The sequence below is a fragment of the Stegodyphus dumicola genome, chromosome 3, assembly GCF_044657685.1.
Source record: "Stegodyphus dumicola isolate Sdum_Otavi_A_Nest chromosome 3, ASM4465768v1".
NCBI lineage: Eukaryota > Metazoa > Arthropoda > Arachnida > Araneae > Eresidae > Stegodyphus > Stegodyphus dumicola.
In genome coordinates, this window is record NC_140770.1 from 94,677,305 (window position 1) to 94,704,078 (window position 26,774).

A 26,774-nucleotide genomic window follows, 5' to 3' on the forward strand; every position below is an offset into this window, starting at 1 on the left:
CGCTATCAAAAGTTTTGGTCACGTCAAGAAAAAGGCCTTCCGTGACATTTTTGACTTGCATACTTTCCGAAATCATTTCATCCACTCTGCAGAAATGGTTTGAAGTTTCTTCTGAAATCCAAACTGACGTGGTGTAACAGTGTGATACTTCTTTTTGCTTCCAGATGATTGTACATTCTGGTGAGTATAATCGCTTCCATGATTTTGTTGTTGGAGGATAGAAGATTTATTGGACGGTATTATTCTGGAGCCATGGCTGGTTTATTAATATTATGAATCAAATTTAATATAGCCATCTTCCAAGCTCCACAGAAGCATTACCCTCTCAAATTTTCGTTAAAGATATTTGTGTAATTTGCACCAATTTGAGAGCAAAGAGCTTAATTATTTCTGTTCAAGATGAGATCAATTCCCGATAGTTTTGGTATAAAAGTTCTGACTGCTTTTGTGTTTCAATGCCTACCTCAATGCCAGAAACTCTTTAGCAGCGCTCTCTAACAGCTGTTAATAAAAAAAATACAGTGAAAAAATTCAACTCTATTGAATAATCTTTTTAAACTATGTAAATAATTTACCACCCACGGCTTCATCTTATAACGACACTGAACTTGACACCCGCCTTTTCTCGCCGCCGCTAGTGCGGACCTCACTCTCTTTCTTCCGCCTCCCACACTCCTTTCACCCTTCTCCCTCTCTCCCCCTCCTGCTCTTTATCAGAAGTCGAGTAAAAAGATGTTTCTACATCTTGACACTCGAGAATAAAATACGATCTGTGTGTGTGTGTGTGTAAATAAATCTATTTATTTATAAGTTATGAAAACTCAATTAGTCGAGTCTATGAATAGAAATATCTCTACAAATAATAATATTTATTAATTATCATTTGGGATTATATTTAACTTTCGTCATAGTGCAAGTAGAAGTTACTTCAATTTTCAATTACTTTAACTGTATGCTGTCTAATATTTGAAAAGTGTGGGGGGAAATTTTTAATGTTTATCTTTATCAGTTATTTATAGTAAATTTCAAGTTTCTCTGATGATCATGAATAAAAGCAGAAAGATAAAGGAGACTTTTGCTTTCAGTAGCAAATACAATTTTCAGTTCATAAATAGTTTTGAACTTACTACAATTTTTTCATTACTTCCTAAATAACATCATTGTTTACGTTTAGTTTTCATTTAGCTGAAACATATATACACTGCTTTGAAGATAGAAGGACATATGGCTATTATAGTTCCTTAAATCATTAAGTAGTGGAATTTTGTTCGTTAATACTAATTTTGATGGATTACTAGAGTTTGCTTGTAATTATCACCAATCCTACTAGAAAATTTTCCGAGAAAAATAACTTAGCAGTCAGGTAAACACTTTTTCATTATGTAAGTCTAATCAAATTATTAATAAAATTCAAAATGTGTGTTTTAAATATAGTACAATTGTGAGTATCATTTCGAAATTATAAAAAACTAAATCGAGTAAAAATTCTGCCCTGAAAAATGAATAAATATTGAATAAAGTAATATTTTCTGAATAAAGTCAGAAAATTATAAGCAAACAAAGATTGGTTATGACATTATTTGTGTCAAATAAACCAGTGAGGGCACATATTTTTTTTTAAAAAAGGTTAACATTATTATATTGTAATTATTTTAAATTAGTATTTAAAATAATTACAATATTATACCAAAACTTTTGTATTAAAAAAAGTAGTGAAAGAATTAGTGAATATGAGAATTTATTGACTGTTGATGATATACTTGCCGGTACTGAGAACTTTTAAGTAGCATTGACTGAAACACTGAGTTTATAATAAGTTTGAAACAAATTAAAATGTAATTTTGTTAAAAAAAAGTATATAACAAAAAATTACAGCCTTGATCTACAAGAATATGCCAAATTAATAAAATGTCATCATATTGTGTATCTAAAAATTAATTAATATTAAAACAACAGCCTTAGTTAGGTAGTCTTAAATTGTTTAAGCTTCAGTATTTATATGATCTGTGACCATATTTCTTTGACCAGATTTAGAGATGAAAAATTTTAATTTAGTAGCAATATCCATTTTTTTTTTTTTTTTTTTTTTTTTTTTTTAAATTTTTTTTATATATACATGTGAGATGATAATACTGTTTCTACAAGTTAAGCCTTTGTAAATACAGGTAGTCTTTGCCTTAGAACAAATACCGTTCCAGCGATCCCCTGTTAACTCATTTCTGATACCAGTTATTTATTTTATTTTTTATACTTTTTGATAATGTTTTTATTAATTAGGCTTTTATTTAACATAAAATGGATTTCAGACTCTATAAACATATATATAAAATGGCTTTGAATCACATTTCTGTCTATTACAGTGGTGAAATCCACAATTTAATTCAGAAAATGCTTGGATTATCTTTTTAAACTATATTGATGGAATGGTGTTTCTTTTAACATCTTTTTCATATTCCCATCTTCTACAATTATTTAATTTTGGGAAATTGATCAAATTAATATCAGTCAGTTCTTTTTCTGTATGTAATCTGTTAATTCTTCATGTGAAGTGCAGAATCGCCCACTTATTTGGTTAATAAGTAATATTTAATAAGTAATATTTGGTGTGTCATGTTTAGTGCTTTCTACAAGAGTAAGAAGAATTGGATTTTTGTCAATTTCCTTTGACTTTTTAAGTGAAAATACATCAATGTGTATACGGTAATATATCGAGGTGTATATGACGTCCCTTGACTTATATAGGGAGTGCGCAATGCCAAATTTGTGCAATTCTCTGATGTTTTTATAAGTGAAAATAAGTCAATGTGTACATGAATACTGAGCCTGTGCAATTCTTAAAAATGTGCCAAGCAGTGGGTGATTTTGCACTTTCCCCAATTCTTCTGCATCCTCTGTGCTGATGTTCAGATCCAGAGTAAGGACTATTTCAACTATTTCTTCACCAACATACAATGATACCTCAGTATACATCCATCTTGGTACATGTCCTGTTTGGGCATGAAAACATTTAGTTGGAATTCAGCACGAGTTTTATTAGTGTATGCACTACACTTTTTTTTCTCTTTCGAGACAATACTGTGACTGTGCATGAGTGTCAGTACACCTGTTGCTACTGTTCTGTAAACAACCTGCACTATAATTCTGGATTTTCAGGTGATTCTATGTTTATCACATAAATTTTTTGTAAATTAATTAACAGTGAGTTTTGGGAAAGCTAATGAGAAGAGTCAAGCACCAAAGAAAATTATTAGAACCATTATGGAGGGGAAAAAAGAGATTGTTGAAAAGTATGATGATGACATGTGTATCCATGTCTTGGCTGTTGCATACCATATGTTGAGTACTATGGTATCTACAGTAGTGGAAAACAAAGACACCATTAAATTGGCTAACACTACAAAGGGAGTAAAACTGATTACCAAAGATCAGAGACATTAGATCATATTGTAAAATTGCTTTTGATCAGAAACATAGCAGGAAAACATTTACCTACAGTATTGTATGTAGTGCTTCATTTCTGTGCAATATACATTTCTCAGATTGCATTTGTGTGTTAGTATTAAACAGTGTTATAATAATAAAAATGGAAATTTTTTATAAGAACAAATTATTTATTTTATTATTTTTTTATTGGAAAAGTTTGTTTGGTTATTTGTCCAAGGATCTGGAATGGATTAATAATGTACACAAGGTACCACTATATCACACTTATCTTTCAAGTGTTTCTTACAGCAGGAACTGTTTGAAAATTTCTCCCACACGTTGTTCTGAGTCTTTTTTCCATCAAGTTCCAATATTTTGTATGTATTGACCAATATCGTCTTTTTTTTTTTTCAGAAATCATGGTAACGTTATAACACTGTTGTCACCTTCTGTTATCATCTGAGAAAATGTAGTTCTTAGATATGATTCGAATGCAGCAATCGGACCTTTATTCATAGGTTGAATCACAACAGTATATATTGGATGGTAGATGTATCATATTTATATTTTCATTTGGTACTGTTCTATTATTGAACTTTAGTCGTCATCAAATATTTCGCTAAACTTGCCAAAAGATTAGTTTAAGTTGCCAGTGTTTACTTTTAAAGTTGATACAATGTTTACTTTTTTAAAAAACATTGTATCAACAATTGTTCAATTGTATTAAAAAAGTAAAAGAATGTTTTTTCAAAATTAGCAATGAGAATACAAATTCTAAAGATGTAACAGTAACATGCGTTTTTATTATCATTGTATTTACTGTGGATAAGAAAATTTTGGACTTATTTAATGTTGAAACAACTTCCAAAAAATTTCAGGATCGAGAAATTATTCACTCGGAAGGAAAGTGCTCTGAAAACCATAAAATGAAGCTCTACTTCAGTTCAAAGAAAGCACTGAAATGGAGATGTGAAGATATGACTTGTTAAGGGGGGAAAAGAACATGTGAATCTACTGTTTTGAAAAAAAAAAAAAAAAAAAAAAAAATCTGAAGGCTTTCAGATTTTATTTTATGCTCAAAAGGGCATTTTTCAAACATTGTGTTACCTTTATTCATTAAATATCATGTTCTTTGTACTTAAACTATAAAATTCAGTTCAACAGCAATATCACAAAATATTTCAAGGAGCATATCTTTAGAATTTCCGATACACAGTCTTGCATGCTGGAGATAAAAATGTTTTTTTTTTTCCATACAGTGTTGACGTTGCTTGCTTTGAAATCATTGAGTTTCTTAATCAAAAACTCATAAATGTGTTACAAAATATATCATGCAAAATGCCAAAATGAAATTAACAGCCCATCTGGGCTAATGCTCTTTGGGCTAAGATTACATTCTCAAAATTGGTTTGAAGAACTGAGAACCAGTTTCACAACAGCAATTAATTTAATTTATGCATGATGTTTAAAATTAACTTCCCTTGAATATGGTCAGTAATTGACTCGAACAGCTACATAAGGGAAGTCTATGGCCATGCATTAATGTCTCAACTGTTAGTTAAAATAGGTGGCACTGGAAATATTGTCGAAGCTGACAAAAGTTTGTTTTCATGTCAAAAAATGACGCTGGTCGTATTCCTGTCCAGTGGGTGCGAGGCGGAATTTGTCAAGAAACAAAAGAATGAAAAGAATGTTTTTTAATTGCTGTACCTAACCGCTCTACTAGAACTTTGCATAATGTTATTGAAATGTTAAACTTTGCTTATATTATGATGGCACTACAATATACTGAGACTGTCGGTATAATACTGAAAAACTTGCAGAGGCCAGATTTGAACATTTCTGTGTTAACCATAATTTGATCGGTCTCGAAACTGAGTTGTCATGTGCAAACTATTGACAAGTTATGAAGCGGTGCAAAATAAATGTCAACACAGAACTGGCAGTAACCAATTATATTTTTATTTAATTGAGTTAATGGGGCAGCTAAAGTATCCTAAAACGCAAATGTTTTCAGACATTTTAAATGATATCCGCAGTTTTACGACTACATGTTAATCTTAATTCTTTGGTAAGTTACTTAATTTACATTAAAAATTTCTAATTTTATGAATATCTGTTATGTTATTATTTTTCTTCAACTTAACTTTATCATAAATATTTTTATGATTATTTTCATGCTTTAAACTTTTCGCCAAAAGATGATGTTTTGGCGATATCTGAATCCAGTCCCGATAACAGAACAGTACCTTTCATTTAGATCACTGATACAAATAGGATGCCCTGAAGTATTAGCAAACAATAAAAGAATTTTAAAAGTGATTTTTTTTTTCACAAAGTAGGCATGTTTGTAACTGGAATAAAGCAGTTTTAGAACTAGTCTTTGAATAAAAAACTGTCATCCAAGCCTTGGGATTATTCTTGTATTTAACCGGCAGTTATTTTTATCAACATTTTTTAAAGCTGTGTGGTTTCGTAAGGGGTAAATAAAAATGGTTTTAATTTAAAACTGGGATTTTGACTTCCTTGTTCAAAATAAGTAAGGTATTGTAATCATGAAAAATTTTGGTTATTACCATATTTGCCAGCATATAAGTCGCACTCACCTTTTTTATACACATTTTTGAAGGATAAAACTTTATTACTGATCATTAAAATGAATTTACAGTATTTTAAATATAAAGTAATACTTTCTTCAAATACCCCTTCTATCTGGGAAAGAACACCTTTTAATTTCCTTCGTCAAAATCCAGACACTCATCTCGAGAACTAAATAAAGAGTTGCGTGAAATCTCTTCTAAATCAGCATTTAAATCCTCATTAAACAAATTGTCCTCTGTATCATTTAGTGCATTACTAATGCCACACTTTCTAAATGATTTAATCACTGTGTGTTTTCACAGCATCTCATGAAATTTTAACCCATTCACAAACGACATATCGACATATAAGACACAGTATCGGCATATGATCTGCATCCCATTTTTCAGACCTATTTTCAAAGAAAAAAGTGTGACTTATATTCTGCGGTATATTTCGGCGGAAATATCCATTTGGATGGTTTTTTTGCATGGCATCTATATGCATGGGCACAATAAAGTACTTTTTTCACAAATCAAATATAAAATAGATTGGAAAGGAGCTTTTTCCTGACATCTGTGTGTACTTACGTATATATCTCACATAACTCAAAATGATTAGCTGTAGAATGTTGAAATTTTTGTATGAAATTGCTATAACATCTAATTGTGCACCTCTCTTTTTTATTACAATTAGCTTTACCAAACATATGTATGTAATTTCTGTAATTATGTTGTTTTTCTTTGGGGGGGGGAAGATGAAACACAAACTACACTTAAGTCATGGCCAAGAAGACTGTTTCTTAGGATTAGTGCAAAAATCACAACTGGCTTTTTGAATAAAACATTTTTATTTTCTACTGGAACAATTATTCAGAAATGTACTTCTGGTTAAAACTGATATGACATCAGCGGTGAATTTTCTTGTTAATGTCTTCATCTGCCATATAATTAATGAATGGGACCTTTTCTCATTTTTCTCTCTTTCTCTCTCTTTTTTCTTTTTAATCTAAAGTAGGCATTTTTAACTTCCTCTTTTACACTAGTCTTTGTTATATATGTAACTGTAACTGTATCTATTATTATCTTAACCATAACTGTAATATAGAATAGTTGATGAGTAATGTAGAATAAACGATGTTTGTGTACAACTTGTAATCATAACTGAGCAGTACCCAACACATATAAAATACAACACATGGCGCAGCCCGTGGTTGATTAAAAAAAGAAAATCTGTTTTCAAGAACCATGCAGCCTCCGTAAAGATGTTCTAAACAAAAACATCATGGGAAGTTGTTTACTATGAAATCGAAACTTATATCGCTGGTAAGTGAGTTGATTATTTTTATTGGAAGTGGCTAAAAATACGTATATATAAACTATTTAATGTCCTAAATTAAATATGGATGGATTAAAGCCACCAAGTAATCTAAGTTTCGAAGGAAATTTAGGCGAAAATTGGAAGAAATGGAAACAAAAATTCCAAATTTATATGTTAGCGTCTGGTGGTATTACTAAATCACCTGAAATTAAAGTAGCTATTTTATTGCATATAATTGGTGAAGAAGCACTTGAAAAATTTAATACTTTTAATTTAAGTGAAGAAGATAAAAAGGATGTTGACAAAGTAATTGAAGCTTTCGAAAATTTTTGCCTACCGAAAGCAAACGAAAGTGTTGATAGACATATGTTTTTCTGTCGAACACAACATGTAGGTGAATCGTTTGATGATTTCTTAACCGATTTAAAGAAATTAAGTAGCAACTGTGGATTTGCAGAATTAAAAGATAGTTTAATAAGGGATAGAATAGTAAGTGGAATTCTAAATAAAAATCTCAAAGACAGATTATTAAGGGAAGATCAGTTAACATTGGAGAAATGTATTAAAATGTGTAAAGCTTCTGAATTAGCAGAACTTCAGCTGAAAACTTTAACTGAAGAAAATAAAATAGAAGCTATCAAACGTAATAAATTTCGACCTTCAGAAGAAAAAAGTCAGCCTTGTAAGAAAGACTATCATGTAAAACAAAGTACTAAATCTTCTTCAAACTATCAAGGAAATAAGTACAATAATCCAAAACCATGTAGAAAATGTGGAACTTTTCATAAGTTATACAACTGTCCTGCTTATAATAAGATTTGCTTGTACTGTAAAAAGAAAAATCACTTTTCTAAAATGTGCACTTTTAAAAATGTTAATGTTGTACAGAATAATTTAGAGCATGAGTTACATAATAATGGTAATGAATATATTTTAGGGTCAGTAGAAGATATAAATCCATTTTCTAAAAATAAAACCGAATGGTTTGAAAAACTAAAAGTAAACATATCTAAATATTTATTTGTTAAGTTGGATACTGGAGCTCAGTGTAATGTGCTACCATTGCCTAAATTTAAACAATTAAATTTAAGAGAGAAATGTTTGACTAAATCAAAAGTCACTTTAAATAATTACAATGGTACTACAATTGATGTAGTTGGAAAATGTAAATTATTATGTGAAACATCGAAAGGGGACAAGGATGAAATAGAATTTCAAGTTGTAGCATGTGATAAAAATGTTCCAGCTATTTTAGGGTTACCTACATTGCAAAAATTAAACCTAATACAAAGGATTTGTACAGTAAATCCTGATTCTAATGAAAAGTTACCAGAACTTTTAAAAGGATATCAAGATTTGTTTAAAGGAACTGGGAATTTAACTGGATATACATATCATATTAAATTAAAACCAGGAGCTGTTGGTAAAATAGAACCCTGTAGGAAAATTCCACTTAGCTTATTAAATCCATTAAAAATGGAATTAGCAAGAATGGAAAAAGATGGTATTATAAAGAAAGTTAACCAACCAACAGAATTCGTGAATTCATTAGTGGTAGTAAGGAAAAAGGATGGAAATTTAAGAGTGTCTTTAGATCCTCAGCACCTTAACCAAAATATACTGAGAGAACATTATCACATACCAACCTTTGAAAAAAATTTCATCTCAAATGACAAATGCAAAGGTCTTTAGTATTTTAGATTCAAACAAAGCATTTTGGCAAATTAAACTGTCAGATTCAAGTTGTGAATTTACTACATTTAACACTCCGTTTGGTAGATATTGTTTTTTAAGGTTGCCATATGGACTGAGTTAATCACCAGAAGTTTTCCACAGAAGTTTTTCTGAAATTTTTAGTGATTTAGAAGGAGTTCAAATATATATAGATGACTTATTAGTTTGGGGTAAAGATAAAAAAGAACATGATTCAAGATTAAAGAAGTTTTTGGACAGAGCCAGAGAAAAGAATGTTAAATTTAATTTAAATAAATGTAAATTTGGGCTGAATGAAGTGAAATATATGGGACATATATTTTCTAAAGATGGTTTAAAACCAGATGAAGACAAAATTAAGGCTATTCTAGATATAAAACCACCAAAAAATGTGAAAGAATTAGAAACTTTCCTAGGAATGATTACATATGTTTCTAGATTTATACCTAATGTATCAGAATTGACATCATGTTTAAGAGATTTGTTGAAAAAACAAGTTATCTGGAACTGGAATGCAACACATGAAAAAGCATTTAGAAGACTAAAAGATGTCTTGGTAAATAAACCAGTTTTACAGTATTATGATATAAACATGCCAGTAATTTTATCTGTAGATGCATCTCAAGAAGGACTAGGAGCAGTCTTACTGCAGAATAATTTACCAGTGGCATATGCATCTAAGGCATTAACAGATACACAGAAGAATTATGCTCAAATTGAAAAGGAAACTTTAGCTATTGTATTTGCGTGTGAGAAATTTCACCAGTATATATTTGGGAAAAATATTACTGTGGAAAGTGATCATAAACCACTGGAATCAATTTTTAAAAAGCCATTAAATAAATGCCCTGTAAGAATACAAAGAATGCGTATAAGATTACAGCCACATCAGTTTGAGATAAAATATAAACCAGGAAAAGAACTTTTTATAGCGGATGCATTATCAAGATCATTCACTGATAAAGGATCTGATTTCTTTGAAGGAGAAATAGAAGCTCATGTTGGATTAGTTGTAGAATGTATACCAATGTCTAATGGTAAAATGGAAGTTTTTCAACTGGAAACAGAAAAAGATGAAGAACTACAAGTTTTAAGAAAATTAATTAAAACTGGATGGCCAGATGAAAAATGTATGGTTCCAGAACTGGCAAAACCATATTTTAACTTCAGAGAAAAACTATCAGAAGCAAATGGATTAATATTTAAAAATTCCTGTGTTGTTGTACCAAGAAGTTTACGAAAAGATATGTTAAGCAGAATTCATTATGGTCATTTAGGAGTAGTAAAATGCAAGATCAAAGCAAGAGAAATATTATATTGGCCAGGAATGTCCAAAGAAATTGAAGATTTGGTACTGAATTGTCAAACATGTTTAAGTTTACAAAAAGCTAATACTAAAGAACCAATGATATCTAAAGAAATACATAATGGTCCATGGGAAGTATTGGGAACAGACCTCTTTTACTTTCAAGGAAGGGATTATCTAATAGTTATAGATTATTTTAGCAAATATGTTGAAATTGGACATTTGGAAGATTTGTCAAGTGTAGCAGTGATAAAGCAATTGAAATCAATTTTTGCAAGACATGGTATTCCGAAAATAGTATATTCGGATAATGGTCCACAATATAATTGCAGGAAATATAAAGATTTTGCAAGAAGATGGAATTTTGAAACCAGAACTTCAAGTCCAAAATACCCACAGTCTAATGGAATGGTTGAAAGACATATTCAAACTGTCAAGCGAATGTTAGAAAAAGCTGTAGTTGACAACAAGGATCCATATTTAGTTTTACTGGAATATCGTAACTCTCCTATTTCAGATGAAATTAAGTCACCTTCAGAATTGATGTTTGGAAGAAAAGTAAATGGATTGATGCCTATAAAAGAGAATTTTGTCCAAGCTAAACGATATGAAGATCATAAACAACATTTACTGAAGAGACAAATCTTACAAAAAAGTTATTATGATAGGAATGTAAGACCATTAAAACGACTGAAAACAGGAGATCATGTTTACATAAAAGAGAAAGGGAAAAAACTAAATGAAAGAGGGAAAATTATAGAAGAAGCAGAAAGACCACGTTCATATAGGATTATAAGAACAGATGGAAGAATTGTAGAAAGGAACAGAAGAGACCTTCTTAAAGGAACTAATCAGGAAGAGTTTGCAATACAAAACAACTATGAGAATGAAGTTATAGATGAAACCGAGATACATGAAAATAGTAGGAGTACTTCAAATTTAGATGTGCCTGTAAGTCCTTCAAAATCTAACAGAAGTGTTGTGTCACCAAATAGCAAAAGAAGTATAGTATCATCAAATTTTTCAAATGGACATAACTACGTCACTCGATCTGGTAGGACTGTTAAGAAACCTTATTATTTAAAAGAATATGTTTAATTTTACTACTATTATTATTTTTTATAAAAAAGGGAGATGTTATATATGTAACTGTAACTGTATCTATTATTATCTTAACCATAACTGTAATATAGAATAGTTGATGAGTAATGTAGAATAAACGATGTTTGTGTACAACTTGTAATCATAACTGAGCAGTACCCAACACATATAAAATACAACACAGTCTTATCTTTTAATATCACGGAAATGGTTGAATTTAACAGTTTTTCTTGAGCTATATCTCAACATTTTTTTTTTTTCTCATGAGCTTTGATAATCTTTATTTTAAAATCCAGGTTTAGGAGCTTTCTCATTTTCTTTACTATAATGGAATTTTCTTCAGTATTACTTTGCTGTTAACATGTTACAATGAAATATAAAATCTGCTGCAAGACATGTATTTTTTGACTGCAGAGAAAATACTTATGTGCCAAAGACAGGCATTAGAAGGGGGCAAGGTCTTGGCAGCATCTGAAAACTTTTGTTTAATGACTGTTAGTTACTTTGTGCCTGCTATGTAAACTTTGTTGATGTTTATTAGCACAAAAGAGCTATTAGTCTGGAAACGTGATTTTGCGTCTTTTTGCTTTAATGTGTTGTTTCGCTTTTCATTCAAGTCTGTTGGCATTCAGAAAAATGTAAAATATTATTCTTTCACATTTAACTTGTCTGTAAATAATTAAATTAAATCATTTAAAAGTAATATATACATTTCTTAAGAATATTGTAAAATAAAAATGCATTTAATTCATGATGTTTCTAATTAAAAAGATTAAATATTTTTATAGAATTTTATTTCATATTTTTTCACTTTTTAAATATGCAGAAGATATATAATTTTCCCATATTGGTGTACATGCACATACATTTAATATCCTTTAGAATATTTCTTTATTCCACCTGAGCCATCTCTATCGATAATCTCTTCTGATGAACCATATTAAAATATTAAACTTTAAAAGGACCCTTTTAGGCAATCATTAAAATCTGAACCCTTGCAGATTGTTTCTTCTTTCTTTCTTCCTCCCCCTCTTTATTTGTTAACTGTAAATTGTAAAATATTGTAGAAATGTAAAATAATTGCTTTATGCCTTTTTGCAGATGTTTTACATCTCCAAAGCATACTTACCACAACAAGCATATAATAAAAATTAAAACAATATTGACAGAAGCCACAGATTGAGACACAGTAGCATTTTAATGACCATGCTGCGCTGTATGTACAAAAACAATATGTGTATATGTTTGTGCTGGTGATAAACTTGAATTAGAGTATTTTTAGTCTTATTGTTTTGATTGTTGTAAATCGATTTTTAAATATTAAGTAATATTACAATAAACATTTCAATACCTTATGTACAAAAACAATGTGTGTATATGTTTGTGCTGGTGATAAACTTGAATTAGAGTATTTTTAGTCTTATTCTTTTGACTGTTGTAAATCAGTTTTTAAATACTAAGTAATATTAGAATGAACAATTACAATAAACATTTCAATACATTGTTACTTATTTCATTATATTCTTCTGTTATTGGATTTGAAGTAGAAGCAGTACTTTCTATTTTAATGACGGCCTTCAAGGAGGAATCTATTGAAAACCCAATGTCTTTCTTTCTCAGAGAATAATTTTGAAATTGTTTTAAAGAAATCTTAATTGAAATAATTTTAATTTCATATGTCCTCCCCACTTTATTTAGGTAAGTAATGTTTGAGCAATTTTTGGAGTCTCTTGAAATGCATTATGACTCTCTTTGACTTTGTTTGTTAATTAAAGTTTATTTTCTATTAAGATTTTTAAAATGTTTCAGGTATTTTTATGTAATTTTGTTCAATTTATTATTTCTAAAAATCTAATTTTTGGTCATAAAAGGAGTTTTGTCAGACAAATTCTTTTCCACACTATCTAACCATCTAGTGAATGGTCTTCCTTTTCGTCACTTTCTCTCTATTTTTGAGAAAGTTGTCTTTTTAACAGGAAATATATCATCATATCTATAACTATGGCTTAGCCATCTAATATAAGATGTCTTTACAATTTTGACAATATCAAGTTCGTTATGTTTCCTATAGATTTCATGGTTATATAATATTCGCAACAGTACAAAAATCTGCCTTACAATTTTATTACAGCTCATTTAGATTTTCTAATGATATCAATGTCATCAGCAAAAGCTAGCAGTTAAATTGTTCTTTCTTTATTCACTTGTGTTTAGTTGAGAGTCTCTCACTGCCTTTTCGAGTGCAAAGTTAAACAACAGACAAGAAAGTGAGTCTCCCTGTTGCAGAGATTTCTCAGCATTTAAAAATACCTAGAAAAAAGACAAAATTTTAATTCTGCGTTTCACATTCTGAAGTGATTCTTGTAAGGCTGCTCAGTTTTCTTGGGATGTTAAATTCCTACATGGTTTCAAGTAATTTTTCTCTATTAAACTGTCATACACAGCTTTAAAATCAATAGACAGGTGTCAGTGTTTTATTCCTTTGTTCGTTCCAAAATTTGTCTGATAGAGTGTATTTGATCAGTCATTCTTCCTTTCTGGAAACCATATTGGTAGTTCTCAATAATTTTAGAATTATATCTGTGCAAACCTTTATAAAGGTTGGTGCAGAAAATTTTATATGTTATTTATATGCTTAGATTTTTCAATAGAATACAGCATATAAAATCATTAGTCAATCATCATCAGTCAGCATTAAAAAAAAATAAAAAAAAGAAGTTGGAATGTCGTAATTTCTCTGTAATTACGACATTTCAACTTGTCTCCTATTTTATAAATAGAACAAATAGACCGTTCTTCCCACTCAGTAGGCATTCATTCCTATGTCCATTTATCATGAATAATGTAATAGATTGTTTTAATGTTTCATTTTAGTAATATTTAATAGCTCTGCTTTGATACCATCTGGTCCAGCTGATTTACATTTAGCTTTTTATTGCAAGTTCATGATCATAGAAGGTTATACGACTGTGTTCCATCTCTTCATCCTCATCTTCACAAATGAAGTTAAATAGTATCTTATGTGCGGTAAAATCTTATTTCAGTGTTTAAATCTACCCTTTTTATTATCTTTACCTCCAAGCAGATTTTTTTAAAATGTTCTTGGAACAAGAATATTCAATCTCCGGCAATTTCTTCATCTTCTTTTCTTAATGGTTATAGTTCTTGTATTAAATTTAGCTCTTACATTACTTATTAACTAATAAAATTTTCTAGCCTCCTTTTGTGTATTTAGGGTTTTCAATTTCACCATATAGTTCATCAAGATATGCTTTCTTTTTACTCTTATGTATCCCTTTTTCTTAGATTTTCATACCTTTTCTTAGGATCTCTAGTGAAATGCTTCTGGATCATTAGCTTATAAGCCTCATTTTTCCTTTTTCTTATCGCCAAGCACTCCTCATTAAACTATTGGTTATGTTTTTTTCACAGAATATTCAGGTATTGTTCTCTTGGAAGTTTTCAATTATGATCCTTTTTAAGACTATGCCAAGCATTCTATGCTGGCAAGCTTTCCTTCTCAGTTGATATTATGTCACATAGTTCTTTTTTTGTACTTCCTACATATCTCCACTTTCTTTAGTTGTTCAGTATAAAGCCTTTTGTGTTTTTGTTTTCTCTTTTTGTTGAAGGAGCTATTTATCCTGCAACATAGTTTTACAATAACCAGAAAGTTATCAAAGTCAATATTTGCTTCTCGGAATGTCCATACATCCAAGAGACTATTTTTATATCTCAGATCTATGAGAACGTGGTCAATTTGGTTTCGAGTTCTGCCCAGATGGCTTTGTGTACATATTTATGTTTAAATGTTGTGCTTCTAATTATCATATTAGATGCAATGGCAAAGTCCATAAGCCTAAAACCATTATTACTCGCCTCTTTGTGTAGACTACGAGATCTAGTAAATACCCTAGTAAATATCTTGTACTAGTACCCTAGTAAATGTAGATCTAGTAAATGTTTTCATCTTTTCAGATCTTTGCATTAAAATCTCCCATAATGAGATTTACATCATTTGAATGACATCCAGTATAAATCTTATCTAGAATATCATAGAATTAATTCTTCTCCTCCTCATCTTTTTCTTCCATGGGAGCATGAGTATATATAATTGAAATATTCTGTAGTTTACCCTTAATGGCCAAATTCTTTCATTCACTGGTTTAATTTCAATAACTCTATCCCTAACTCACTCACTAACAATAAAACCAGTACCGAATTGATGTGTAGCTGTAATAGACACTGAAATTTCATTTATCAATCACTCCTTTGACAGTCCATCTCATTTCTTTGATGGCCAGGCTGTCTAGTGTCTATTGGATGAGAATGGCAATAAAGATTTTCATTGCTCCACTTCTACATAAAGTTCGTATATTCCGTGTTCCAAATTTCATGTCCGATTGCATGCTAGGTCTCAGGAATGTATCAGTCTGTAAAAATTTGTTTTGAGGTTTTCTTACTTGGAAGAGTTTTTACAACGCTGGGTGATTAGTATTGTGCCCAACCCCAACCTAGAAGACTAGTCCTCTGATACGTAGCGTATTCTGAAACTAAGTACCATTTCATTCTAGCGCCGTCGCAGCGCTGTAGTAGGCGTCTCACGCATGCGCACTAGTCTTTCTTGTTCACTGACTTTCAATTGTCGCCATTTTGGTTGCTCTATGTTGTGTTTTCAGTTTGCTGTGCACATTCAAAATGTTTAAGACAATTAGTTCTCCCGCTGACCGTGAGATTCCTGCCGTGGTTAAATTTTTGAACGTGAGGAATGTTAAACCGGCCGAAATTTATCGTCAGGTGACAGAAGTTTACGGTGAATACGCGATAAGTAATGGAATGGTGAGAAAGTGGGTAAGAATGTTTAATGCAGGTCGAACAAATGTCCACGCCGAGGCTCGGAGTGGTCGGCCTTCTGTTGTCACCGATGATTTGGTAAGGAAAGTTGATGAAGCAATTCATGAGAACAGACGCTTCACAATGACAACTCTTTCAGAGGCATTTCCACAAATTTCACGTACTGTTTTGTTCGAAATTGTGTCTGACCACTTGAATTATCGCAAACTATGTTCCCGATGGGTTCCAAAAGTGCTCACTGATGTTCACAAAACAAAGCGACTTGGTAGTGCCATGACATTTCTCACGCGGTACAGTGATGAGGGAGAAAATTTTTTAAACCAATTTGTGACAGGTTATGAAACTTGGGTGTGTCATTTCACACCAGAATCGAAACAACAATCGATGGAGTGGAGACACGCTCATTCTCCGAAAAAACAAAAGTTCAAAGTGACAATGTCATCACAAAAAATCATGTGCACTGTCTTCTGGGATAGGAAAGGCGTTTTGCTTACTGAATTTCTTCCCAGAGGGAAAACCATTAATGCGGCACGATATTATGAGACTTTAACAAAACTAAGACGTGCCATTCAAAACAAACGAAGAGGAATGCTCTGTAAAGGAATTGTGTTGCTCCATGACAATGCTCGGCCCCATACTGCTGGTGTCACTCAATCGTTAATTGGACAGTTTCATTGGGAGCAGTTCGATCACCCGCCGTACAGCCCGGACATGGCGCCGTCCGACTATCACTTGTTCCTGCACATGAAACGCGAGCTTGGTGGCAAGCGCTTTGGATCTGATGATGACACGAAAAATGCTGTGGAGTCGTGGTTATCGAAACTGGCGGGAAGTTTCTTTGACGATGGTATACAAAAACTGGCCACCCGCTATGACAAGTCTTTGATCATTGGCGGAAACTACGTTGAAAAATAGTTTAAGACGTGTATTTTCATGTAAAAATAAAATTGGATTCGAAAAAATTGTTTTACTATTTTTTTTTTTTTTTTTTTTTTTCAAAATGGTACTTAGTTTCCGAATACGCCTTGTATAATCCTCAAGGGCACAATGCGTGACTATATCCTCAGATGCTGGGCACCCATTTTAGTAGCCTCTTATGACATGCATGAACTACATCAAGACTATTCTTTCACACCTGGTCATCACGTGGTATTAAAGCCATTTATCATCGTGAAATTTCAAGTTCAACTAAAATTAATGTTCTTTAGAAAAATCATGAAGGTACTTTTCTGCTACCAGGACTGGATTCAGAGATATATGTTTGTATGCATGTCCACATGAATGTAATACTAATCATTACATACAAACATGCATGACTAATGAACATGGCACTAGCATCTAATTTCTTAGCAAGCTCTCGAGTGGTTGCGTACTGATCTTTTTTCACAAGTTCTCGCAGGTGGGCTTCATCAATATCAGTAGGCCAGCCAGAGTGCTTTGCTTCTTGAATGTCATAGTCCTTGTTTTTGAACTTTAGGTACTAAATCTTCACAGTGTCATATGATACAACATTAGTACCTAAAGCTGTACAGCTGTACATATGATTTGGTGACATCCTGTGGCTGATTTTATGCTACAGAACTGGAAATAAACGATGGTTATAATCTGGTAGCATGTTAGTTTGATTTCAGTCACCTTTTTCTTAATGATAAGGATATTTTTTTAACAAATTTCATAGTATAGTGTTCTAAAGCAAGTCTCTTTCTTTCAAATGCCAAACATGTTTTGAAAAAATATGATTAAACACACCAACACGAACTGTTTGTCCATTTGATATTTTCAGCGGCGGGAAACTTTCATTAAAACCTGATACAAACGCACGCGTACATTTCTGGGTACTTGCATGTTATCGCAACCACCTTAGTGGAACTTTCCAAATTTTCAGAATGTGCCAAACTCTGGCAACCAGGCACATAACACTTTTTCAGACAACTATGCTCATAACAATCCTCGAGTCAAGCCACATCACTATTTTCATATGCAATCTTTTTGTTGTATACCAGAAATATGTGCTAGTGGAATTAGCCAGCAATGTAAAATACTGTGGTAAAATTTCTCCAGGAACACAGAATTTTTATGCAAAATCTCTAAAAGGAACATTGGCAAAAGGGAGGCATTTGGTAGATAGCTAATATTATTTAAGTTTGTGCGATGCTGTATCTCTTCCATGCTGTGATTTTTTTTAAGTGTAAACAGATTGCTGTGTATTTTGGGTGAAGAATAGGACAAAAAAATTGCAAATGGACTTGTAGAAAAATGCGTTTTATTTTTAATATATCGCATAATATTTATTTAATGATTGAAATTTGGTATTTCAAATTACTAAATTATGCTTCCTTTTTATATGTTGTAATGCTTGCCAATTTGCAATGATTATTGATAGTTGAGGAAACTTATTTAAAAAAAAATATCACAAAAACCACCTACTTGTACCCAATAAGTAACTTTACCTTTTCATGGTAAAATTCGCCAAATTGCGTTAGTATGTAAACACCTATTTCTGAATCCAGTCCAATAACTGAAAAGTACCATCTTGAATGTTATATCTTAATGCAAACAATCTACGTATATAGTATTTTTCCTTTTGGCAGTCTCTTTATGCAAAAGTAGTGTAGTATGTAAACTATCCATTGCCTCACATAATGTTTAGAATAGTCTGAAGTTTAATGCATTGGATTTAATGAAATCAACAACTGTTACTGATCTGTTAATGACTGTGAAAGTTTGAAAACTAAGCTTTGCATAAGGATGCAGCTGTGGTTTCAAACTAGCGTAAGAGATGTGATTTCTTTGATGTCCCCTTGCTAATCTGTGTAGCATTCTGCCTTGCACTTCCCTCAATATATAAAAAAAACTACTGTAGTTAGCCCAATCAATATTCTTTTCATAAAAGTAATTGTTATTAACATTTAAAATGTACCTCCCTCATGCATTTTCTACGAAAGGATTGCGCAATAAGAGATTTTTCTCCGTTTATGTCTGTTGCAATAGAAAGCAAAATAAAAAAGTTTGATGCATTGTTGCTGTCATCTATTTGGCTAGGGAAAAAATTGCCTATTTTACATTCTGTCTATTACTATTGATTCAATGTCATCAGTCATGCCTTTGATTGCCTGAGAACTTATATTGTTTGAAAAGGAAATGCAATTTTATAAGTGTTTTCAGCAGCTATGTAGTTTTTACCACTTTTAACAACATATTCTGTGACACTTCAATTGCATTTTCACTGGCTAAGTTAGCTAATAATAGATAAGATTTTATATTAGGACATTTATACAATCTTTGCAAAAAGTATTTTATTTTGTTTGTATCTAGGGTATTTAGTTTCTAAATTGCCGATCAGTATTGAAGGTCCCACACTTCTCTTTCTCTCTATTTTATAAAACTTGTGCTCAAAGAGGACTGGAACCTGTTACACAGAAAGAACTGGAGAACTTTTCATCTCTTATGAATGAAAATCATGTTTTAAATATTCATTAGAATACTTTCTTTTCTTTTGGGGAGGATCTCTGTTTAGACTTTTCTTCCTAGTATTTTGCTATCTGTTACCAGATTAACAGCACCATCTTGGCATTCAAATGATAGACTTTATCATTTGAAAGTGCTTGGTCCGAGTGCCTAATCAGAGCTTTATCCATTGTAATTTCTTTCAGTTTTACATGAAGATCTACTTTCTAACCACTATTTCTATATACTTTACATTTAACAACTTTGAAAGAAAAAACTGAGGTACTGTTCAGTTTTGAGGACCGTAAAAAATCGCCAAACTATTGTTGATGCCAGTCCTGCCAAAAATAATTGTGGCAACCTTAATGCAAGAAAAGAAGTACTACTGTAATAGTAAATAACTATTTAAAATTCATGTTTTAATTTAGATGAAAGTTTAATTTCATATACTACTTTTTTTTATTATAATTTATATAAAAAAGTCTAAACATGACTGAATGGAAGCATAAGAGTAAATAACTACTATTTCAGATCATTATTATAATTTATATAAAAATTGCTGAACATAACTGAATGGATGTCTGCATCGCTATTTCGCTACCGAGTTATCGCTAAAGCATAATTTCATCTCATTGGTTTTGGTTGTTCAAACATAATTTTCTATAATAAATGATGCATTTTCTTTGAAAAAATTCTCGGTAAAGTGAAAAATCTCCCACTTATTTGTTTGCCACTTTTTACAAGGGTAAAAACAATTGGATTTTTGTCAATTTTCTTTTACTTTTTAAGTGAAAATAGTTCCTTGTGTACATAGATAAAGTCAAGGGTGTGCGCAGTGCCATTTTTGCGCAATTCTGGGATTTTTTTTAAGTGAAAATAGGTCGCTGTGTACATGGATACCGAGTATGTGCAGTTCTTAAAAACGCGTCAAACAGTGTGTGATTCTGCACTTTAACTAAAATTCTATTGCAGACTTTTCATCATAGGCAATTCCCAAATCGTTAAATCAATAGAATTTCAAAAAAGGGTTTAGAAATTAAACTAGTATTTCAATGGCGTCTTAAGAAATAGAGAACTATATAAACTTGCACAGTCTGAAATCAGCGTGTACGCTAGATTTGGTGCGGCGTTAAATGGGCTTGTTTGCTAGATTTGGCGCATACATTTTCGCTACCAATTTTTTACGGTCCTCAAAACTGAATACAGTCAAAAGTCAATACGGACACCCATAATCCAGACCTCAAAGCTACAAACTTTCTGCGACATGCGCGTAAGACCTTTACGGTTGCGCATATGCGTGTGCACATGCGCATAATACGTTTAAGCATGTGCGTTTAATATATAACGGATGGTATAAGCTAAAATTATCTAATTATCTATTTCAGTTAATGTTGCAGATTGTGTTGTTCCTTAATATTCGAATTGGATCCGGCTTATTATTTTTTGCAGACTTTTAGAGCAATTTTATAAAAGTAAGCTTGAACTTTTGATTATGTCAAATAGAATTTCCAATGCTTCCAATGCTCACAAAGGATCTACAAAGTGAAAGTATATTTTGATGTCCATCAAATAAAAAGTGGAATAGCTGTAAAAAATGGATAAAGGCATATCCTTTGTTTCTCTAACCATTCCGAAATCTGTTCATCAATTTCACTCTGCTCTGCGGTAGGGGGGGGGGACGCGCGGCGCGCAATGAATTGGAAGTTGATCTGTCAGCACTATCCTTATCTTCAGGGCAGATGTTTTTATTTTATTTGGCTTATAATTCCTTACTAAATGTAGTATTTCATATCAATGTACTCGATCTTTGATATGATTTAAATCAAATTCCTTGTCATTATAATTCGCTTCCGATAGTGAAGAAAGTGACACAGAGGTTATTGAAAACGAAAAAATTTCGATTGGCAAATTAGTTGGTATTCTCGACACAGCAATTATAGGTCTTGAACAGCGGAACTTTGTAACTGAACAAGAAATTATGTCTGTTTATAGAATTAAAGAGAAAGTATTATCACATAAAACGAAGCAACTTAAACAACTTACATTGAAAGAAATAAAGTAAACAAATAAATAAATATATATATATATATATATATTGTAAATTTTGATACCTTTTAGATCATAATTGTTCTTTATTTCATAAATTACGGTTTCATATTTTTAATTTTATAATTTCTGCATGCCATCTTACCAGATTTAAACTGATGATCTATAATCCGGAATCGCCGAAGTCCCGACAAGCCCGGATTAACGACTTTTGACTGTAGTACCAAAACTGATTCAAGACCAAACTCTATGCTCAGACTGATTTGAATGTCACAGTTGTAAACAAAGAAAACTTTGTAAGTCAATGATTCACTAAGTATTGAAAGTATGGATGGCTGCCACTTGCTTTGTATGATAAACAGTGATAGACTTAGAAAGGGATGGCTACATGTAATGCTATGTGGTTTCTATGGGTAAAGTTATTTACAACTAATTATAGAATAACTGTATACATTTTGGTCAGTAATGGTCACATTGAAAGTACTCATAATTACTTTTGCTTTTATTCAATGACAAAGTTAAACTTTTGAAATATTTTGCTTTTTTTTAGTAGCATTTCTAATAATACACTGTTGCTTTCCGCTATCAGACTAAGCCATCACATGTATCCCCTCCCCCTCAAAAAAAAAAAAAAGAAAAACATAGCAATAATTTTCTTTGAACAATTTTGTGCATAAACTCTTTTTGTAGAATTTCATTCATTTTGAAACAACATTAGATCCTTGGGTACTTTCTGATTATCTGCATCCCTGCAAAAAGCCACCAATGAATACTAGCCAAAATGTTTGTTAGGCTATCTTTATCCCTCTTAGATACTGTTCTGTTCATAAATAAATTTAAAAGTAAAAAGAAATGAGAGTGAGAAAATTTCTGTATCACTAATATTTACATTTTTACGCCTGGTGGGTTTGGTTCAGCAAAATCATGGCTGAATATATAATAATCCATACATTATTACATATCTATACTAATATTATATACATGCTTGAGGTAGTTGTCATGTGTATGCCTGAAAATGCACCAAAACGTGGCAGTTCTACTAAATGTTGAAACCAAGAGTGCAGATAACCGGCATGTAGGCATGTACTAATTTTTGTTTTGTTTCAGGTTCATACGAATCAATCCATATTTGTTACATATTTACAGTGTCAAAGCCAATTGTAAGGCACTTGAGTCCCCCCCCCCCCCCGCATCCTTTTGAGCTCAAGTTAAATTGTGTGCTAGGCATTGAGGTTCCTGTTAAATATTCAGAGGTGATTTGGTTTCATCACATGTCTAAAGTCTAAACAGTCTATGACAATCTAAAGTGATTGATTGTTATCCGTTATGCAGCATCAAAAGTCAAAACAAAGCAACTCTCTGTTATGAACATTGTGGCATACAGTCCTGCATATTTACGTTCCTGAGTAATCCTTATTGCAGTCAATTTGGAATTAGATCAAATTCTGCTTCTGCTGTACCTGTATTTCTCTTAAAGAATCCTGAATTTGAATTTCATATAATGTTTTCACTTTGAACAGCAAAGTATATGTGCTACATACATTTGCAGTTTTTCTTATTTACTAGATTTTGTTTTCACTTTAGACTGAAACTTTCTTTAATGAGATTTCCATTGTTATGAAAAATGTCCTATTTTTTGGGTAACAAATTCAATATATTATTTATTTGAAATTCAGGATGAAGCAAAATGGTTTATAATGATAAACATGTGAAAATTGTCTAATTAAATTTACATGAAGTTAATTAGGACAATAATTGTTGTTGTTAAATAAATTCATGTAAATTTATTTTAAAGTATATGAAAAAGATTCCAAATATTTTTTGTAGGTATTTAGTGATTAAAAATAAATAATCATATTTGTTATAAACGTATGTTTTATATGAAATCAATATTTTATTATTTTGATTTATCAGTGTGTAAAATTATTTTATGATAGAACATGATCTGTGTGATTTGAAAATTTATTTAAATATCTTGTTCATATCTGTAAAATATTGTGTTGTTACTGTGCTATGAATGTTGGTTTTATAATTTATTTCCAAAGCTTTATTTATTGAGAAACATGCAGAACTTCTTACAATAACAAATGGCACCATTTTCTATACCTGCTCCATGTATTATACCTATTCGAATTCCTGTCCTTGGTGGTCCACGAAGTATTGATACAAAAACAAGAATTGAACTTTTTTGTGACACTCATATAAAGCATGTAGTGTTTTATACTTTGGATGGAACAAAACCACAGCCTTATGCTGGAATAGTGCAAGGAAGTAAAACTTTTAAGTATACAGCACCATTTTGCCTGCCACCGGGCAAAATTACTGTCAAAGCTGTTGCAATAAATGCTGAAGTTCGTTCCATGGACAGTAGTGTAGTGACTAAATGTTTCGATGTCATAAAACTTGATCCTGTATTGCCTCAGCAACCAAAAGAAAAAATGAAAGAGAAAAAAATAAAAAGATCTAGTCATCGAAGAAAAGTGAAAGCAAATTTGTTTAATTCAGTTGATGGAAGTTCACTCTCTGAAGGTAAGAAGATACCTGTGACAGAAGAAATGGATAATGACAAATTAAAGCAGTAAGTATAATATTGTTATTCAATTTTAAAATCTGAAATGGCAAAAATTTAAGCATTTAATTTTATTGTTAAGTAATTACTGAACAATTTGTTTGAATTTAACCATTTTTTTTTATTTGAATTTATTTTTTAATGACAAAAGTCTCTTTTTGATGTAATTATTTATTGTAGTTATTTATTTACTTATTATTATAAAGTATAATCACTGTATTGAATCGTAAGCTATTATGCGAAATAGCTTTTTTGTTGCATTTTTTAATTTGAAATACTTGAAAATAAAATACTGCGTTTAAGTTGTATTTTGCAAGGAAACAGTTTTTATATTATTAATTTTTTTAATTCAAACAAAAAGGTGTAACTGGCAAAGAAATATAATGTAAAGCAATCAGTGAAATTAGACTATTGAGATTTATTTTTAGTGTATCCACTTATGTTTTTCATAATCACAAAATTTCTGAAAAACCTCCGTAAAGAAAATTATAAATGAAAAGAGCAGTATGTGTGAGAAAACAAAATTTTTCCTAGTGAAACTGTTTTCTTGTAGATCAAATCAAAATCTTAGTTAATTTTTTTATATGATTTTATTTGTTTAAGCACATTTTAATTTTGTTGATTTATAATCATATTGATACAGACACATACATATAGATAAACATATATATATATATATAATTTAAAGAAAAGTATAAAGAACAAACGATAAAAGACCTATGTGGTCAAAAACTTTCCGCATTGTGCTGCAAAATTTAGAAAAAGGTTAATAGAAAAATCCTAGTTCGTACGCTAAAAAGCCGCTGAAATACTGAGGTTTTATGAAAACATTAACATAAGCAAAATAAGTTGCAATGAAATATATTACAATAGAAAAAAATACATTTGAATATTTACAAGTAGAAATATACTAATAGTAAGCAATATGCTAGTCTAATTAAGGTAAATTAAAAACATTAGTAAAAGTACTAGCAAATTAAGACACAATAACATGCCGAATAAGTACTAAGTCAGAAGTCAAACAACAAAAATCAGCGTTATATTTACAAAATTTTCACAGGACTAGTTTCGATGGTTTTACCGAACCACCATTCTCAGCTGCAAAACCGCAAATGAATAAGATAGGAAATAATGATTAGATAAGATAAGAAAGCCTGGACAAGAATAAGCAAGTGGCGCCATCGGTTGGTGAAACCAGAACTAAAACATAATTTCTTTAAAGGCCGAAGGCAAATTTGGATTGGAATTAAGATCGTTAACTAGAACAGAAAGATTTTTATGAATGTGAAATGCCTCTAGAAAAATCCAGTTCTCCAATGGAAGATGTTTTTTGAATAATTTTGGCAGCAGAAAAATTGAAAGTGTGATTTTCGTACCAACAATGCTGAGCAACAGAAGACTTCTATGCCTCATGTTCCTTGACGCGAAATTTTAAGGCTCTCTTAGTTTGGCCAATGTAAATTAAACCACACTGGCAAGGAATCCTATAAATACCCCAGCAATTCATATCCGGAATGGGGTCCTTGAGTATGGAACTCGGAATTTTATTGATGGGAGAATAAACAACACGAAAGTTAAATTTCTGCAAAATATGTGCAACTTTATAACTAATTGATGGAAAGAAGGGAATGACAACAGAATTTTTATAATCTCCTAAAACAAGAGTGTGCCTTTTAGTGTGTTGAGATGAGAATTTTTTAACTGCTTGATTAATAATGTTGGGTGAAAAGCCCCTGTCAATAGCTATTGCTTTTAAATAATTTAGTTCTTCATCAAGGGCTAGTTTGAGGAGCAAACTTGAAGAGCACGGAAAACATAGGAATAAAATGAAGCTAACTTTTGTTTAGTCAGATGCCATGATTTAAAGTGTGGCGGAAGGCAAACCGATGAAGGTTTACTGTAAACCGTAGTACTGAAATTGGATGTATTACGTGTGACCAGATTGTCGAGAAACGGAAGAGAATTGCAAGTCTCACGGACTTGTCAAAAATAAAAACTGTGATCAAATCTTCACACATCATTTCAAGCAAAAATCATTTCTGCAGCTGCCAAAGGATCTACAAAGCGAAAGCATGTTTCGATGTCCATCAAACAAAAAGTGAAATTGCTGCAAAAAATGGATAAAGGCATATCCTTTGTTTCTCTAACCATTCCGAAATCTGTTTATCAATTTCATGCTGCTCTGTGGGGGGAGGGGAGACGTCGCGGCGTGCAATGAACTGGAAGTTGATCTGTCAGCACTATCCTCATCTTCAGGGCAGATGTTTTCATTTTATTCAGCTTATAATTCCGTACTAAATGTAGTATTTCATCTTGATGTACTCTGTCTTTGATATGATTTAAATCACATTCCTTGTCATTATAAATATCATGAATACACATCAAATAGTTTTCGGGTAGCAATTTTCTAATTTC

At 31.3% G+C, this 26,774-nt stretch overlaps 2 protein-coding genes across 2 annotated transcripts in view; both read left to right on the plus strand.

The window, feature by feature from the left end:
• Positions 1-1,228: 1,228 nt before the first annotated feature.
• The window catches only part of LOC118196161 (uncharacterized), a 60,126-nt gene continuing 34,580 nt past the window's right edge, over positions 1,229-26,774 (plus strand). Inside the window, exons 1-2 of the mRNA XM_085813093.1 lie at positions 1,229-1,363; positions 23,836-24,368. Coding sequence (XP_085669219.1) covers positions 23,878-24,368 — 491 coding nt within the window. The 5' untranslated portion in view covers positions 1,229-1,363; positions 23,836-23,877. The remainder of the gene's footprint in view (positions 1,364-23,835; positions 24,369-26,774) is intronic.
• The window catches only part of LOC118196162 (uncharacterized), an 89,156-nt gene continuing 63,624 nt past the window's right edge, over positions 1,243-26,774 (plus strand). The window contains exon 1 of the mRNA XM_085813094.1: positions 1,243-1,382. The gene's annotated coding sequence lies outside the window, so the exon portion shown is untranslated. The remainder of the gene's footprint in view (positions 1,383-26,774) is intronic.